At 52.2% G+C, this 13641-nt stretch overlaps 6 protein-coding genes across 6 annotated transcripts; 4 read left to right on the top strand and 2 right to left on the bottom strand.

Moving 5' to 3' along the window:
* Positions 1-624: 624 nt before the first annotated feature.
* On the bottom strand, positions 625-2267 carry BO82DRAFT_359275 (NAD(P)-binding protein). The gene is made up of 4 exons (XM_025636535.1): positions 1585-2267; positions 1459-1506; positions 1303-1395; positions 625-1219 (listed from the first exon to the last, which is right to left on the bottom strand). Exons 1-4 carry the CDS (start codon positions 2105-2107, stop codon positions 870-872), a joined length of 1014 nt encoding a protein of 337 aa, XP_025486448.1. The 5' UTR covers positions 2108-2267; the 3' UTR covers positions 625-869.
* Positions 2268-2567: 300 nt separating this feature from the next.
* On the top strand, positions 2568-4307 carry BO82DRAFT_378948 (uncharacterized protein; the record flags this gene model as incomplete). Its single annotated transcript, XM_025637662.1, has 3 exons — positions 2568-2594; positions 2660-4014; positions 4073-4307. The coding sequence occupies 3 exons, from the start codon at positions 2568-2570 to the stop codon at positions 4305-4307; spliced, it is 1617 nt and encodes a 538-aa protein (XP_025486447.1).
* A 261-nt stretch (positions 4308-4568) lies between these two features.
* On the top strand, positions 4569-5583 carry BO82DRAFT_296640 (NAD(P)-binding protein; the record flags this gene model as incomplete). The annotated part of the gene is made up of 3 exons (XM_025631910.1): positions 4569-4661; positions 4725-4948; positions 5019-5583. 3 exons carry the CDS (start codon positions 4569-4571, stop codon positions 5581-5583), a joined length of 882 nt encoding a protein of 293 aa, XP_025486446.1.
* A 673-nt stretch (positions 5584-6256) lies between these two features.
* On the top strand, positions 6257-7667 carry BO82DRAFT_296650 (uncharacterized protein; the record flags this gene model as incomplete). The annotated part of the gene is made up of 3 exons (XM_025631911.1): positions 6257-6424; positions 6528-7017; positions 7081-7667. The coding sequence occupies 3 exons, from the start codon at positions 6257-6259 to the stop codon at positions 7665-7667; spliced, it is 1245 nt and encodes a 414-aa protein (XP_025486445.1).
* A 2169-nt stretch (positions 7668-9836) lies between these two features.
* Positions 9837-11818, top strand: BO82DRAFT_209139 (serine/threonine-protein kinase). Its single transcript, XM_025630670.1, has 4 exons — positions 9837-10061; positions 10143-10350; positions 10408-10564; positions 10641-11818. Exons 1-4 carry the CDS (start codon positions 10018-10020, stop codon positions 11462-11464), a joined length of 1233 nt encoding a protein of 410 aa, XP_025486444.1. The 5' UTR covers positions 9837-10017; the 3' UTR covers positions 11465-11818.
* Positions 11819-11830: 12 nt separating this feature from the next.
* On the bottom strand, positions 11831-13590 carry BO82DRAFT_359270 (ubiquitin-conjugating enzyme E2). The gene is made up of 4 exons (XM_025636534.1): positions 13263-13590; positions 13168-13179; positions 12847-12997; positions 11831-12642 (listed from the first exon to the last, which is right to left on the bottom strand). Exons 1-4 carry the CDS (start codon positions 13287-13289, stop codon positions 12317-12319), a joined length of 516 nt encoding a protein of 171 aa, XP_025486443.1. The 5' UTR covers positions 13290-13590; the 3' UTR covers positions 11831-12316.
* Between the last annotated feature and the right edge of the window lie 51 nt (positions 13591-13641).

The following is a 13641-nucleotide window of genomic DNA, read 5'->3' as shown; positions in this document are numbered from 1 at the left end:
GAAAAGACCATCGAAAAAAGATGGAGAGGCTTTTTGGTTCGAGTTAGCCCCTGGAGATTTATGTATTGTGGTATGGCGTATCAATAGCGATACGCTGTGTCGAGAGCATATCGCCGGCCAGGGAAGAACCAGCCTAGAGTATCTTGTCTTTTTTGCAACTCCTACTAGCTTTCAGTCTCATATTCTCTAACACCCTTCCTCTTTCACTGTATGGTGTCTGGAATGTATGTAGATTCTATCACTATCGATGGAACACTTCCACTTGTATCGTAAATGACGAGTGAGATCGTGGCTTGCACATGTCACAAGATGCAAATGCTCGACTTCCATCAGTGACAACCTTTGCGCAATACCTTGTCACTGGATGACGTCTAAAAGATCCATTCACAAGACTTTAAAAAAGAGGCAAGGCTAGTGCCACTGATGATGATCGGTAGTCTGGTGCTCATTAGTTCAAGTGTATGCCGATGGTCCGTCTAGATTATTGATGTGTGGGACAGCTTCTGCAAGGAGTATAACAAGAAGAGAATCTTATCTTCAATACGTGTGACTACAACGAAAGCTTTTACTCAAGGCTTGTAACAAGCTGATCAGCTCTTTGCCCATCGTTGAGAATCTCTCTCTCCCCGGTGCAATGTAAGAGGACCCTGGCTGAATCATAACACATTAGATTCCTGCTTCTAGCCGAGTATCAGCTATTGTGGCTGGGAACAGTGTCCGGCTAATAGTACAAGGTTGAATTAATCTTATCAAATAATTGTTCAGGCCCGTGAAATGCAATGTGGATTGATCGATATTCCAGATTCTGATAAGCCTGCCTGTGTGTTAAACCGAGCCATGCTGGGTTGATTAACACCTCTTTCTGATAATCATGCTGGTCCCATCCAGCCACTACGGCAGAGCCATTCCTCAAAAGAGGATGCCTTCAATCCTAATTTCTCAAAGGAGTGGTCCTCATGTTCGTCGAAGGCACCGTAACAAATCTTGTCCGCTGGCAGTATGGCAGCCCATTCCATCATCTCTGTGGCATCCCGTTTGAAGGCCGGCCCAACGAACGGAGCTGTCATTTCGCCGAACTCCTCTGCGGTTATCGGCTCATGAACTGCGGACTGACCGGTGACCCTTGTAAATGTCTCTATCATCTCAACAGGTGTGACTCGTGAGCTTAGCACAAAGTACGTCTTGTCACGGGTTTTTTCAGCACCCATCTTGAACACCCCTACCCGAGCAAGTTAACATGTCAGTCATACTTCAAGGCATCTATAAAGTTCGATGCTATGTAGATTTGGGGAAGGGACTTACTGGATGCAAATATGCCCATGTCATGGATTGGATCGGTCCACTGCGCAACCTGGCCGCTGGGGATGGGGATGCGAAATTGAACAACACCGTCCGCTATGGAATCATCGCATTAATCCGGAATTGTTTCGAGTCCTAGGTATCTCAAGTCGAACTTACATCGACGGTCACAGTATTGAGGCCAATACAAATTGGTATAAAAGAACCCTGTGCAACGAATCAATTGTCAGTAAAAGGTGCGCAGCTGTGGATCCCCACAGCAATCTGTGCTGCAGAATCACGCACCCGGAATGAGACAAGTCACCGCGCTGAGCCTCTCCTTTGCCAATTTCTCGACCTCATGCTTGTTGTTCATGTGATGGATATTCGGGAATCGACCTTCTGTGGCGCGGACCATATCCGGCAAGCTACTGAAGACGAAGTGCTTGACACCACAAGCCTCCGCTGCCAGGACGATATGACGTCCTGCCTCCACCTCGTGTTTCAGGTCTTCCTCTTTGTCCAGAACCCTACCGGCTTGGGTCTCGGATGTCATGGCAAATACGCCGTATGCGCCTGTAAAGGCGGCTTGGAGGGACATTTGGTCATCGACGTGCCCGGGGACCAGCGACAGGCGTTGGTCGACGGTCTGGTGGTCGGCCAGGAATTGCCTCGCTTTCGTCGAATTGGGATCTCGTGTGGTCCCACGAACATGCCAAAGGCCTCCGTCCGGTGTTCTGGAGCCCAGCAAGGCACGAACAATACCCCCTCCTTGATTGCCGGTGGCTCCCATGACCACTATAATGCGGGAGGTGTCGGGGACAGACATCTTCTTGTAGGGCGCAATGTTGCCTAACACACTGACGACAGTATATGAAGATGAAAAATGAACGTTGGTGGGAGTCGAAGGCCTAGGAGTCTTAGCTGTATGAATAGATGTGAATTGGAATGCACTCCGGAATATACATAGTGATTGCCGTATTCGTCAGGCTTTTGTACTTGTTTTCTCAGCTGGGATGCACCCAGTGGGATACCGGCGGGCTCCACGCAGCGAGAATTCCCCGCATTGGAAACTAAAGAAACCAAGTTGGAAAACGAAAACACCCCCAGAGCTGAGTGATGGCATTGCAGGGAAGAAGTTGTTGTCGGGGTTAACTTACCAATCCACAGAATTAGTCAGCTGGCTGCCTGCTTCCGCGGAAGCAGCTGAGTTAAGAGGATACTTAAATTACCAAGCAGCTCCATGGAGGTGCAAGTGCCTCCCGAGAAGTCAATTCTGACAAGCTACAATGGACGCCGATAATCGTCCAAGAAAGGTCGGGGTCAATCCTGAACTCCGTAGTCTGGCCCAAGAAGTATTGCTTAACTGAGTTTCGAGCAGGCATGCGACCTATGTTATACTCGCAAGATCAAATGCGACGGGCAGGAGCCCCGTTGCTCCAACTGCATCAACTATGCGACAGAGTGTACACATATTGCTCTGCGCCGTAAAGCCAGACCGAGAGCACAACGTCGCGCGACTCAGAATTTCTCATATCGGCCAAAGGCCCCGAATCGGGCAATCCATCAAGCCGAACGGCTCGAGGAGATCACAAGAGAAGCACCGGTTGACGATCAAGCATCCGAGGATCCGAACCATGCAATTGGCACGCTAAAGCTCCCTCCACTGCCAGAGGCTATGGCAATGGTTGGAATATTTCTCAATACAGTTAACACGGCGCTACCGCTATTTCATGCCGACACGCTCTTGCGTATGGTTGGGCAGTGTTATGCCCTCCACCCGCGACAACGCGATCCACTCGTTTGGGCTGCTATCAATACCGTCTTCGCTCTGGCCAGCCAACATAGGCCCAGTAGCACGATTGAAGGTGTCTTTCATCGTCAGACTGAGCACATCAGCGAATATCTCAGCAACGCACAATCAGTAGTCTCAACAGTGATGACAGGAGACGTTTCCCTACTGAATGTACAGACACTTCTGGGCATGGTGATGGTGCTCCAGACGGCGCGTGACCCGACTCCAGCTTTGACGTTGGTATCTGCCACAATGCGTCTTGTACATAAACTAGGCCTACACAACCGTGCTGCATCAGCGCATCTCGACCTCGTTCACCGAAGACAACACTCTCGCGTTTTCTGGATAGCATACATTCTCGACAAAGATCTCAGCCTGCGGGCTGAAATACCACCCGTTCAGCTCGATGACGATATTGACGTGGACCTGCCTTCCTCCTTGCCGGTGTCCCTGGATGACAATGACAACACTGCTGGTACCCTTGCCACCGATAATGGGAAAGCAAGGCTGAGTTACCTCTTCGCCCGTATTCAGCTTGCCAGCATTGAGGGCCGTATCTATAGGTATCTCTACTCGACGCAAGCCTCAAAGCAGAGCCCTCTGGAAAGGGCATTGCTACGAGATAGCATTAGCATCGCATTGGATGAATGGCGAGCGTCCATCCCGCTCGAATTCGGCGCCGCGGTTGTCACCATGACCGCGAAAACCAAGCCTGCGAGTTTGGGCTTCTTGTGCGTGCTTCACTCAAGCGGTCTGCAGTGCAGGATGCTCATCAACCGAGCTCAGGCGATGGACGAGCAATGGATAACCGGGGTCCGCAATTATAGTAGGGGCATCAGCCCACTACGGATACCGCCATGCTGGGAAGGACTTGTAAACGAGGCTCGAGACTTCGTGCTCTTATTCCAAGAAATCTGGTCGAGAGACAGTTGGTTCCGATGGTATCAACTCCTCCCCACCTCTTTCGGAAGGTATACGTGATTGCTAAAATCACAACAGGATAACAACCTGTCCTTACATATCTGCTACAATGCTGTTGACAGCGAACAACCTCCACAACATCCGGCATAAGAAAGTCGAACTAGACACCGAACTGATTGACGCCGCCCTCTCCTGGCTGAATGACCTCATATTAGAGGATCCATCGGATGCTAAGAAGAGGTTTCGAAATATCCTCACAGAGGCCGTTCATAAGGTGAAGCACAAGCTTGCTGTCAATGATAGGCTCGAGTGAGCAGGGTTCTCTATTTATAAGATCGGCTGCCTTTCTTCGGTGCTATGTTCGGCACTAGTTAACTAGTTCTTACACTACGCGAGACTAAAATGATTAGCGTACGATGACTTCCCCATCTCTATCACTGCTGACTGCATAAATGATGCCCGACCTATTTCTTTTCCTGCTTACCTCCTCGGTTCTTTCCATTCCCCTCACTCCCTTCGCCTCTGCTCTTCTACTCTCCTCCTCCCGGCAATATCTCAGTCTTGCATACATACAATGTCCAGTGTACAATCACAACCTCTTACCTGGGTGGTCACTGGCTGCTCCTCCGGCATTGGTGAGGCCTTGGTCCGCGCGATCTTAGACAAGGTGAGTAAGTCCCTTCCTCGATAAGGTTATACGGATGCTCATCAAATGGGTCACATGGAAAAGGGCGACCAAGTCGTTGCGACTGCCCGCCCGCGCGACGGTGTCAGCGGTGGAGACCGCCTCTCGGCTCTGAACGACGCTGGCGCTGCCGTGTTCGAGCTAGATGTGAGCAGCTCGCAAGAAGAACTCGACACTAAGGCCCGCGAGATCTGGGGGATCTTTGGCAAAGTGGACGTGCTAGTCAACAACGCAGGATATATCGATGCAGGCATTTTCGAAGAAATCTCGTTAGCCCTGCCTCTTCTCTAAAACTGTTATGATGCTTCAAAAGACCTAAGATTTGACAACTTCTTCTAGTGAGTCGTTCCTCATCAACGCCCTTCGCACTAATGCCTTGGGCCCCCTCAACCTGACCCGCGCCTTTCTTCCTCTGATGCGCGCCCGGCAATCCGGAACGGTGCTCTTCTCTAGCACTGTAGGAGTCTACTACGGTGCGCCGGGGGCTACGAGCTACACGGGTGGCAAGGGTCTGTTGGAGGCTGTCGTCCCCAACCTGGCCCTCGAGCTGGCGCCTTTTGGGATCCGGACCTCGCTCCTGACCTACGGCTACTTCCGCACGGAGGTGATGGCGCCCGGCAATATTCATTACCGGGCCCCTCGCCAGCTGCCGGAGTATGTGGAGATGAATCGTCTGGTGGCGGCTGGTTGCGCGGCGTCGAACCACAATCAGGCGGGCGATCCTGCGAAAGCGGCTGCGGTGGTTGTCGAGGCGGTTAAGGGCACAGGCCGATGGCAGGGCAAGCAATTGCCGTTACGAATGCCCATTGGGAAGGATGCTATCAGTGCCATCCGCAAGGCTTGTGAGGAGAAGTTGGCGATCTGTGCGGAGCTGGAGGGGATCGTAGATCACACTGATATTTGAAGATGTTTTTCTTTTTTTGCTGAAGGGAATTTGATGATGATCGAATGTATGACATTTGCTTTGCTAGGAGAACACCTATAAGATCATCCGTCAGTGGGCTTGTACATGACCTGTCGATGTGATCTAAATTGCTCGCATACCAAAAGGGTATGAGGAGGTAGCCTGACACGATCGCTGAGATCAGTGGTATGTGCAGCATCGTAGAGAGTAGGCATCTAAGACCAGATAGTTTGAGAGGGCTGAAGACTTACCGAGCTGGTCAGTGACAGGAATGCTAGCCATGCGTTCGACATGCACTGTCAGATTCGGGATGTGAATTGGGCTGGCATTCCCTTCCTAATCAGGAAGGCATGGCATGCCGGAAATGCAGGCATGTGAGGCGTCATCCCATCCTCATCCTTTCCTCATCCACCGGTAAACTTCTACCCATCACATGAATGACCTCATCAACAAAGGACAAAGGTTATTCTTATAACTGCACGCTCTTTAGCTCATACGCCAGACACCAAAGCGACACGAACGCCCCGCTTAGACGTGTCAGAGACGTGATTGTGGAGACTGCCCCATCTATACAAAGTTTACTACAATGCCCTCGCAACCACCTTTCTAGTCAACAATTCCACTGCTCCTCAGCTCGCCGCCTTGTTCTGGTCTGGCTCAGATGTCGCCCATCATGGCTGAGAAGAATATCGAGACTCCTCCATCTAGCCCTTCCATCTACCCTCAATCACCTGGAGAATGGCAGGTTGCCCTCCGTGCCATAAAACTCCTCTACGCCCAGCGGCAATACAAGCAGTGCACTGCGCGCGTCTCGGAGCTGCTCATGACCGCGCCAGAGCCAGTAAGTATCTAGCTCTTGGGAGGCGAGTCGACCGGATCTGAGATAAATACCCCGAGCGAGCCTGGGGTGTGCGTGAGTCAAGTACTTACACCGGTCGTGCCAGATTCATCCTGTTCACCAGACTTTCCTCTACTTCTACAGCGCCATCTGCTATGAGGCAATAGGCCTTTCCGCTCACAATTACTCTCGCAACAAGCTCCCATTGCTGCACTCTGCTCTAGACTGTTTCATCAACTGCAGTGCTGTCTTGCCGAGTCCCGTCCCCACCACCGAGCGCTACTCGCACATGTCCGAGGCCTTATTTACTTCAGTCGCCTCGGATTCGTCTGCGTATTCTGACTCCCCAGGATCGAGAACTAGGCCCTCGAGCCTTGCAAGCAGCCTTGCGGATATGATCGAACGATCTCTTATCTACGGCAGCGTGGACGAGGATCCGTTTGTTTCACACGAGGGCGATGATGAAGCTAAGCAATTTCAAGAGGAGCTATGCACAGGGATTCTAGCTACAAGCGCCAGTCAAAGCCACTTGGTTCCATCTCCCTTGAATGTCAGAAAACCTTCCGGGGCTTCTGTTTCTACCATATCCGGCATTTGTGATGATGCACCAAGAGCAAGCGAGACCAGTGATTTACATGCTTTGACGAGTCGCCCGATAGACAGCAGTGCCGGCACAAGCAAGATTCCTCTTGCTCGTCCACCTCCCCGGGCCCCCCTCAAAGTTGCTCCACGACACGTTCGAACCCCTTCTCCCGAGCCTCGACAAGGGGCACACCTCGCAGAAGCCATTTCTAGCTTAGAAGAAGGGCGGAGAATTCTTCCATACCCCACAGAGTACTCCAACCATATCTCGAACTACAACAGCAGTATACGCTCTCTTAATACCCAGATCGCCTCAAGCATCACCACTCTCCGGGCCATGATAGAGGAAGTAAACGAGATGCAGCACGCACGCCGTGTATCGAAGAGCATCCGACGCTCAGCTTCTTTCTGGAGCTTCAGTCCTGTGAAGGAAGGAGTTCGAAATTCTTCTTCGTTGGCTGTATCTCGTGCCAAGTCTGCGGATAACAGCTCGGGACGAGTACTCGTCACAGAGAGCATGGAGCAGCGAATTGAGAGGCTACGCAGTGAAGGGTGGCAGACAGTTGGAACCAAGTCTCGGCGGCGAGGGTGGAAGGGAGAGGAGTACTACCGGGCCTACTGCTCCAGGGTCTTGGAAGAGCTATACCTGAAGGAAGTGCAATGATTGATTGTTCTTGCTGGTTGCATGGATTTATTGGCGTAAGAGTTGCAGTGAGTTTGTTTGCCTTTGGCGTGTCGGTCTAGCGATCTTTGAGGGTTGCGCTTGGCGTTGAGGATTGCATATGCATAGCACGGTTGCGAGGTTTGTACAGGTAACTTAGCATTGGGGTGATAATTGTAAGGGTAGTCGGCGATGTCCTGTCTATACTTTCTCCAGATGCAGAAACTATCCGAGTTGGTGCCCAGAACGTAGTCATTTTCGAGTCGGCAACATAGCATTAATTAGGGCAACCAGATAGCCACGGCACCTTCACCTTGCATGCGTCGGGGGTCGATAAGTGGACACAGGATACATTTCATGCATATCATTTGTTTATTCCTCGAGACTTCCATGCATCGACCCAGTGAAACGCAGCTGTAGTGGGAGGATACCTCAACCCTAGTAGTGATAGGGCCGTGAAGCCAGTGGGACGTATCAGGGTTGTTTCATAGGGCTCCGCGCAGAAAAAAAAAATAAGAAAAACAAAGCTGACAGATTGGCTCCAAGCCTGCACGATCCAATCAGTTCCGGGCGATCAAACTACAGACTTTTTGTGGCCGATGATAGTCTAGTCGAGATAGTCATTTACAGCTCCGATTGAGATAGATCCGATTTTGCGGTGCTTTGAGTAGTCTTTTGTCCCCCTTGGGGGCCAAAAGTAGCTTGCCTGTGGTTTTACCCAGTGTACGAGTACGAATTGCTAAATATAACTAGCTAGCCGACTTGGCGTGAGTGTTCGGCATAGGAGTATTCCGTCCGTAGTGACAGTTGCTGTGGGTGTTGGTGGATTCTAAATGTCTTACTATGGACAGTAGGACAGTATTCCTATAAAATCTGTGGGCGGCACAAAATTTGGGCGAGAGGGGGGGGGGGGAGCCTTGAAAGGGGGGCCTGGAGAATTAATCAAACAGGTCAACAGGGCTGATTTAGCGTCAGGGACTGGACTGGCGGTTTCAGGTTCAGTGCGCGACTCGACTTGCCTTGGGGTTTGGGTGAAGCGGGGTGCCTGATTTGCAAGGCTACATGGTATTGCCTACACATAGTATTTCGGGTGGATTTTACTTTTACCCTCCTGTGGTCATGAGGACGGAACTGGATTGGCTTGATCCATTGGGCTGAGATTCAGTTCCGTTGGGAGTTGACGTCAAATACGACAACAGCTTAATTGCTTGCGTAGAGCAGAGGGAGCAAACAAGGGAAGTTTACGTACCGTAGTAGTAGTTCCTGTACGGAGAGAGCTCCAATAATGCGGCAGCCTTGTAACTTACAGACAGCACTTCAGCCGTGGCTGTGCTTCCACCACCCACGGGCTAGAACTTTGTACTTTCGTACTTCCTCCCCACTATCTCCCTCTCTCTCGTCTCCACGGTCTCTCTCCCTAACTCTCACTTTTCTCTTCAAATAAACCCCTCGCTGGCCCTTATACCTCTCTCTTATTGACGTTCTCTGCCTGATTCTCTCACTCTCACTCTGCATTGCATTGCCTTGCACGTGCATTGCCGATTCACGCCTCAGGTACCGTACCGCTGCCACCCGCCCGTGTTTACACCCTCCTCCACCCTCTTTTTTACACTTTACCCCCCCCCTTATCGCTCATCCGCAACTTGTCTGGTCTTCTCCCCCCCTGGATCTGCTACTTCACACCTGACGCAGTTTATTTCTTCTGATCTGGTCATATACTCACCCGTATTCACTGCTCCTCTAGTTCAATCTCTTTCCCACGACCCTCGACCGTGATTTTCTCCGACCTCGTTTGAACCGCCCCGCTACTACTCGCACGTGCGGGGTTTCCCATCGATTCTTCGCGCGCTCGCTGGTCAGAGCCCACCGCACACTTACTTTTAGATCCTAAGGCCAGGACATCGGTCTTATCCCCCGTCGAGATGAGTTGTACGTTGTCGGCCTCTTTCATGCTTGCGTTCTCATCACCCACCCTCGTCCCACGAGACATGGTCCACGCCTCGTGATAGCTTCGCTTGTCTTGAAGCGCTATCGCTGCTCCTTATCCTATCTCCTATCTTGCTTGTGCCTTGGAGCTGTTGGACTTCACAACACAACCGCCCATGGATACCTCGTTCCCCATCACCTTTCTCTGTGACCCCAGTGTCCGGGTCTGGGGTGGATTCCTCATTCTGATCTGCTTTCTTGGTCCGCCAATCTCGTGAGGCATTGTTGTTGTCTCCGTTTTCCTTATACCGTCCATCTGTCTTGCTGTGGGAATGTGTGGCTCATGTACATTGATCTGTCGCTTTTCTTGCAAGCAAATGACTCGACCAACATGCGCTAACTTTGCGGGTTTCATTTAGTCTCTAATATGCTCAACAAGCTGTCTGGACAGCCGGAAAGCTACGAGAAGAAGTACAGTTCTCCACCCTTCCCCCCTAATACTCTCTTCGTGTGGCAGGCGCATTAAGAAGTGCTTTTGCTCTTTCCCTATAGATCCCACTACAAATTCGGAAGAACGCTCGGTGCTGGCACATACGGTATCGTCCGGGAGGCGGATAGCAGCAAGGGGAAAGTCGCGATCAAGATCATCCTGAAGAAGAATGTCCGAGGCAACGAGCGCATGGTCTACGATGAGCTGGAGATGCTTCAGGCTCTAAACCACCCAAACATCGTCCACTTTGTCGATTGGTTTGAATCGAAGGTCGGTCAACGCGGCGCCCCCCCTTCGACGTTGCTTCTCCCTCTAACAGCTCCATAGGACAAGTTCTACATCGTCACGCAACTGGCCACGGGTGGGGAGTTGTTCGATCGCATTTGCGAATATGGAAAGTTCACAGAGAAGGATGCGTCTCGAGTCATCCGGCAGGTGCTCGGTGCCGTACATTACCTGCACGAGCGGAACATTGTCCACAGAGGTGAGTTCGCTCCTGACTCGCATCAAGATTCTACGAATTGTCGTGCGCAGAAACTGATTATCATCGTATGCGACAGATCTGAAGCCGGAGAACCTTCTATACCTCACCCGCGCCCCCGATTCGCCCTTGGTCCTGGCCGACTTCGGTATCGCCAAGATGTTGGATAGCCCCAGCGAGGTGCTCACCAGCATGGCGGGATCGTTCGGCTACGCTGCGCCCGAGGTGATGCTAAAGAAGGGTCACGGCAAGGCCGTCGACATGTGGTCCCTCGGCGTCATCACCTACACCCTCCTGTGCGGCTACTCGCCCTTCCGGTCCGAGAACCTGACCGACCTGATCGAGGAGTGCCGCACGGGGCGGATCATCTTCCACGAGCGCTACTGGCGCGACGTCTCCCAGGACGCCAAGGACTTCATTCTCACGATGCTGCAGCCGGACCCCGCCAAGCGCGTGACGTCTGAGGACGCCCTGAAGCACCCCTGGCTAACCGGCGAGACCGCCAGCGACCGCGACCTGCTGCCCGAGATTCGCGCCTACATCGCCCGCTCGCGTCTGCGCCGCGGCATCGAGATCATCAAGCTGGCCAACCGCATCGAGTCCCTCAAGATGCAGGAGGACGACGACGACGATATCCCCAGCGTCGTCGAGGTGGCCGGCGGTGAAGGCGCCGACGCCGCCGCCGCTGCGGCCCCCCACTCGAACGACCCGGCCTCCCCCAACGGCAAGTACGCGCCCTCCTCCCCGGAAAGCGACGCCACCCGCAAGAAGCGCAGCCTCAGCAAGGTCGCCCGCGGCGCGATCTTCAGGGAGGTTGTCCTGGCCAAGGTGCGCGAGGCGAAGGAGATCGAGGAGCGGGAACGCGTGGAGCGGGAGGCTCGCGAGAAGACCTCTCATGCTTGATTTGGTGGTCTGTGTCCTACGAAGTTTAGCGAAGCTTACCCATAGAGTGAGGGAGAGGGTGTGAATTGTCTCTTCCGACCCTACTATCTGTGTGCCCACGTTTGCTCTTTTTTTTTTCTCAAATGGGGGCAGGGGGCATTGGCTTTTTATTTTCCTTGCTTTTTTCTTTTGGACAACATGAACACACACCGTGGAGAGGAGAATGCTCCCTCTGCATTTTTCTTTACTTTTCAAATGATTCCCCGTCCATAATTTCCTTATCTTCTCGTGGGTTGTCCATCTTTGTGTGAACGAGAATCTGATCATTGGTACATCTTCGCATTTGACTGGTTACATCGTACAGTATCTAACGAAGTTAAGATAAAGTCACAGAGTTATATTAGTAAAGATATAGTGGCTCATTTCTTGAATCCACAGGTAGAAGGGAAACAAGACAAGGGGGGGAAGCATTAGGCACGGCAGTGAGATATGTGAAGTCCCCGAATGCCAGAAGACGGACGAGAGATGTGGGAGATGCGGGAGGGAGATAACTACGTGTGAGCACCAGCCTCAGCCTCAGCCTCGGCTCAGCCAAGGGAATCAATCGAAACCAGAAACAGAAAACGAAAAGAAAACTCCAGATACGCCCGCGCCAATAAACCAACCCCCGCATGCAGATGGAAACACAACCGACGACAAGGGCGTCAGAATAGAGCCCAAGAACGAACCTGCGGGAAAGAGATCACTCAAGGATGAACTTCACTCCCTGTCTCCTCTCCCCTTCTCCCCTCAAGCCCATCGCTCAGCACAGGGCCATCGTCCTCGCCTTCAACCACCACCCCCAATCCCAATCCCGGATAGGAAGAGAAAGGGCTATACATTATCATCATCGTACATGAAATTAATATCCCGGGGCCGGCGGCGGTTATACGAGACGAAATCCTTGTCGCCGGGGGGCCGCTCGTTGCGGCTGTTGGCCGTCAGCATGCTCTGGATGCTCATGCAGACGCTCTCGACGGTCTGCACGGGCGACCAGCCGGCCGAGCTGAGGAGGTCGAGGCAGATGATCCCGTTGCTGTAGATGTGCGGGTGGATGGGGATGGTGCGGCGGGGATTTGTTGTTGTTGCATTATCATCAAAGGAGGCGGGGGTGGGGGAGGTAAGTGTGGGTGTGGTGACGAATTGGACTTCGGGGGGTTCTAATTTTTTTTCCCAAGGAGATTAGTATTGCATGTACTGGCATATGTGATTGCAGAGGGATTTATGTAGATGAGAGGGTGTGGTGGTGGTGGTGGTGGTGGTGTTCAAGGCTTGGGTGGGAGAGCAGCGCGGGGTTTGGATTCAGATCGCGGGGCATCATCCATCCATCCCCTCCATACTTGTGGCAGCAGGGGGGAACGCACCAATTGGATATTTCTTGCTGAAGGTGAACTTCAGCCGGTAGGTTTCGTTCAGATACAGCGGGTTCTCGTCCAGCACTTTGATGTCCATGAGCCATTCTTCGAGGTTGTCGGATTTGACGATCGAGATGCCAGGCGGGAGGTGTTCTTTTATCTGTATGCCACGTAAAAGGCGCAGGGTGTTAGCTGGTGGGTTGTGTCTTTTTTTTTCGAGTGTTGTGTTGTGCTAGAGAGTAAAATGTCGAGAAGAGCGAGGTTCTTGCTGAAGGTAAATCCCATGATTGTTGAGGGATTCGTGGCGGGGGAGGGGGGACTCATTCATACCTTGAGAAGCTCCTGCGACGGACGGTGTAACGTTAGCCGGGGAAATTTGTCTTCGCGGGGGGATGGGGCGGAGAGGCAAAGGGAAAAGAACATACCTTGCTTAACCGCTTTGTAGCGAACATCTTGTGGATAAGGATCTTGCACAGCACACGCTCAGAAGGTCAAAGGCATTCACACCGGGTTCCAGCGGTATTCAAGTATAAAAGCCAGCGGCCGTTGAGGCTCTGCGGAGTCGAGTCGTACGGTCAGTTCGGAGATGACGTCTGGAACTTTATGGGTGGGGAGATGCGAAGCAAGAATGCAGTGTCTCTGGAAGGGAAATGTTGAAAAAAGAGAGCACCGAGTAAGAAGGGGTAGCTGCGAAAGTGGGGTGTTTCTGTGGCAGAAAGGTCATGCAAGATAATTTGTATAAAGCAAAGAAAGAGTGCGTCTGATCTATGGAATGGAAAGAGTAGCTCCGCCCGTCGATCAGCT

This window comes from Aspergillus uvarum, assembly GCF_003184745.1.
Source record: "Aspergillus uvarum CBS 121591 unplaced genomic scaffold BO82scaffold_89, whole genome shotgun sequence".
Classification (NCBI taxonomy): Eukaryota; Fungi; Ascomycota; class Eurotiomycetes; order Eurotiales; family Aspergillaceae; genus Aspergillus; species Aspergillus uvarum.
The sequence above is the reverse complement of the archived record's forward strand: the minus strand, read 5'-3'. Positions and strand labels throughout refer to the sequence as shown.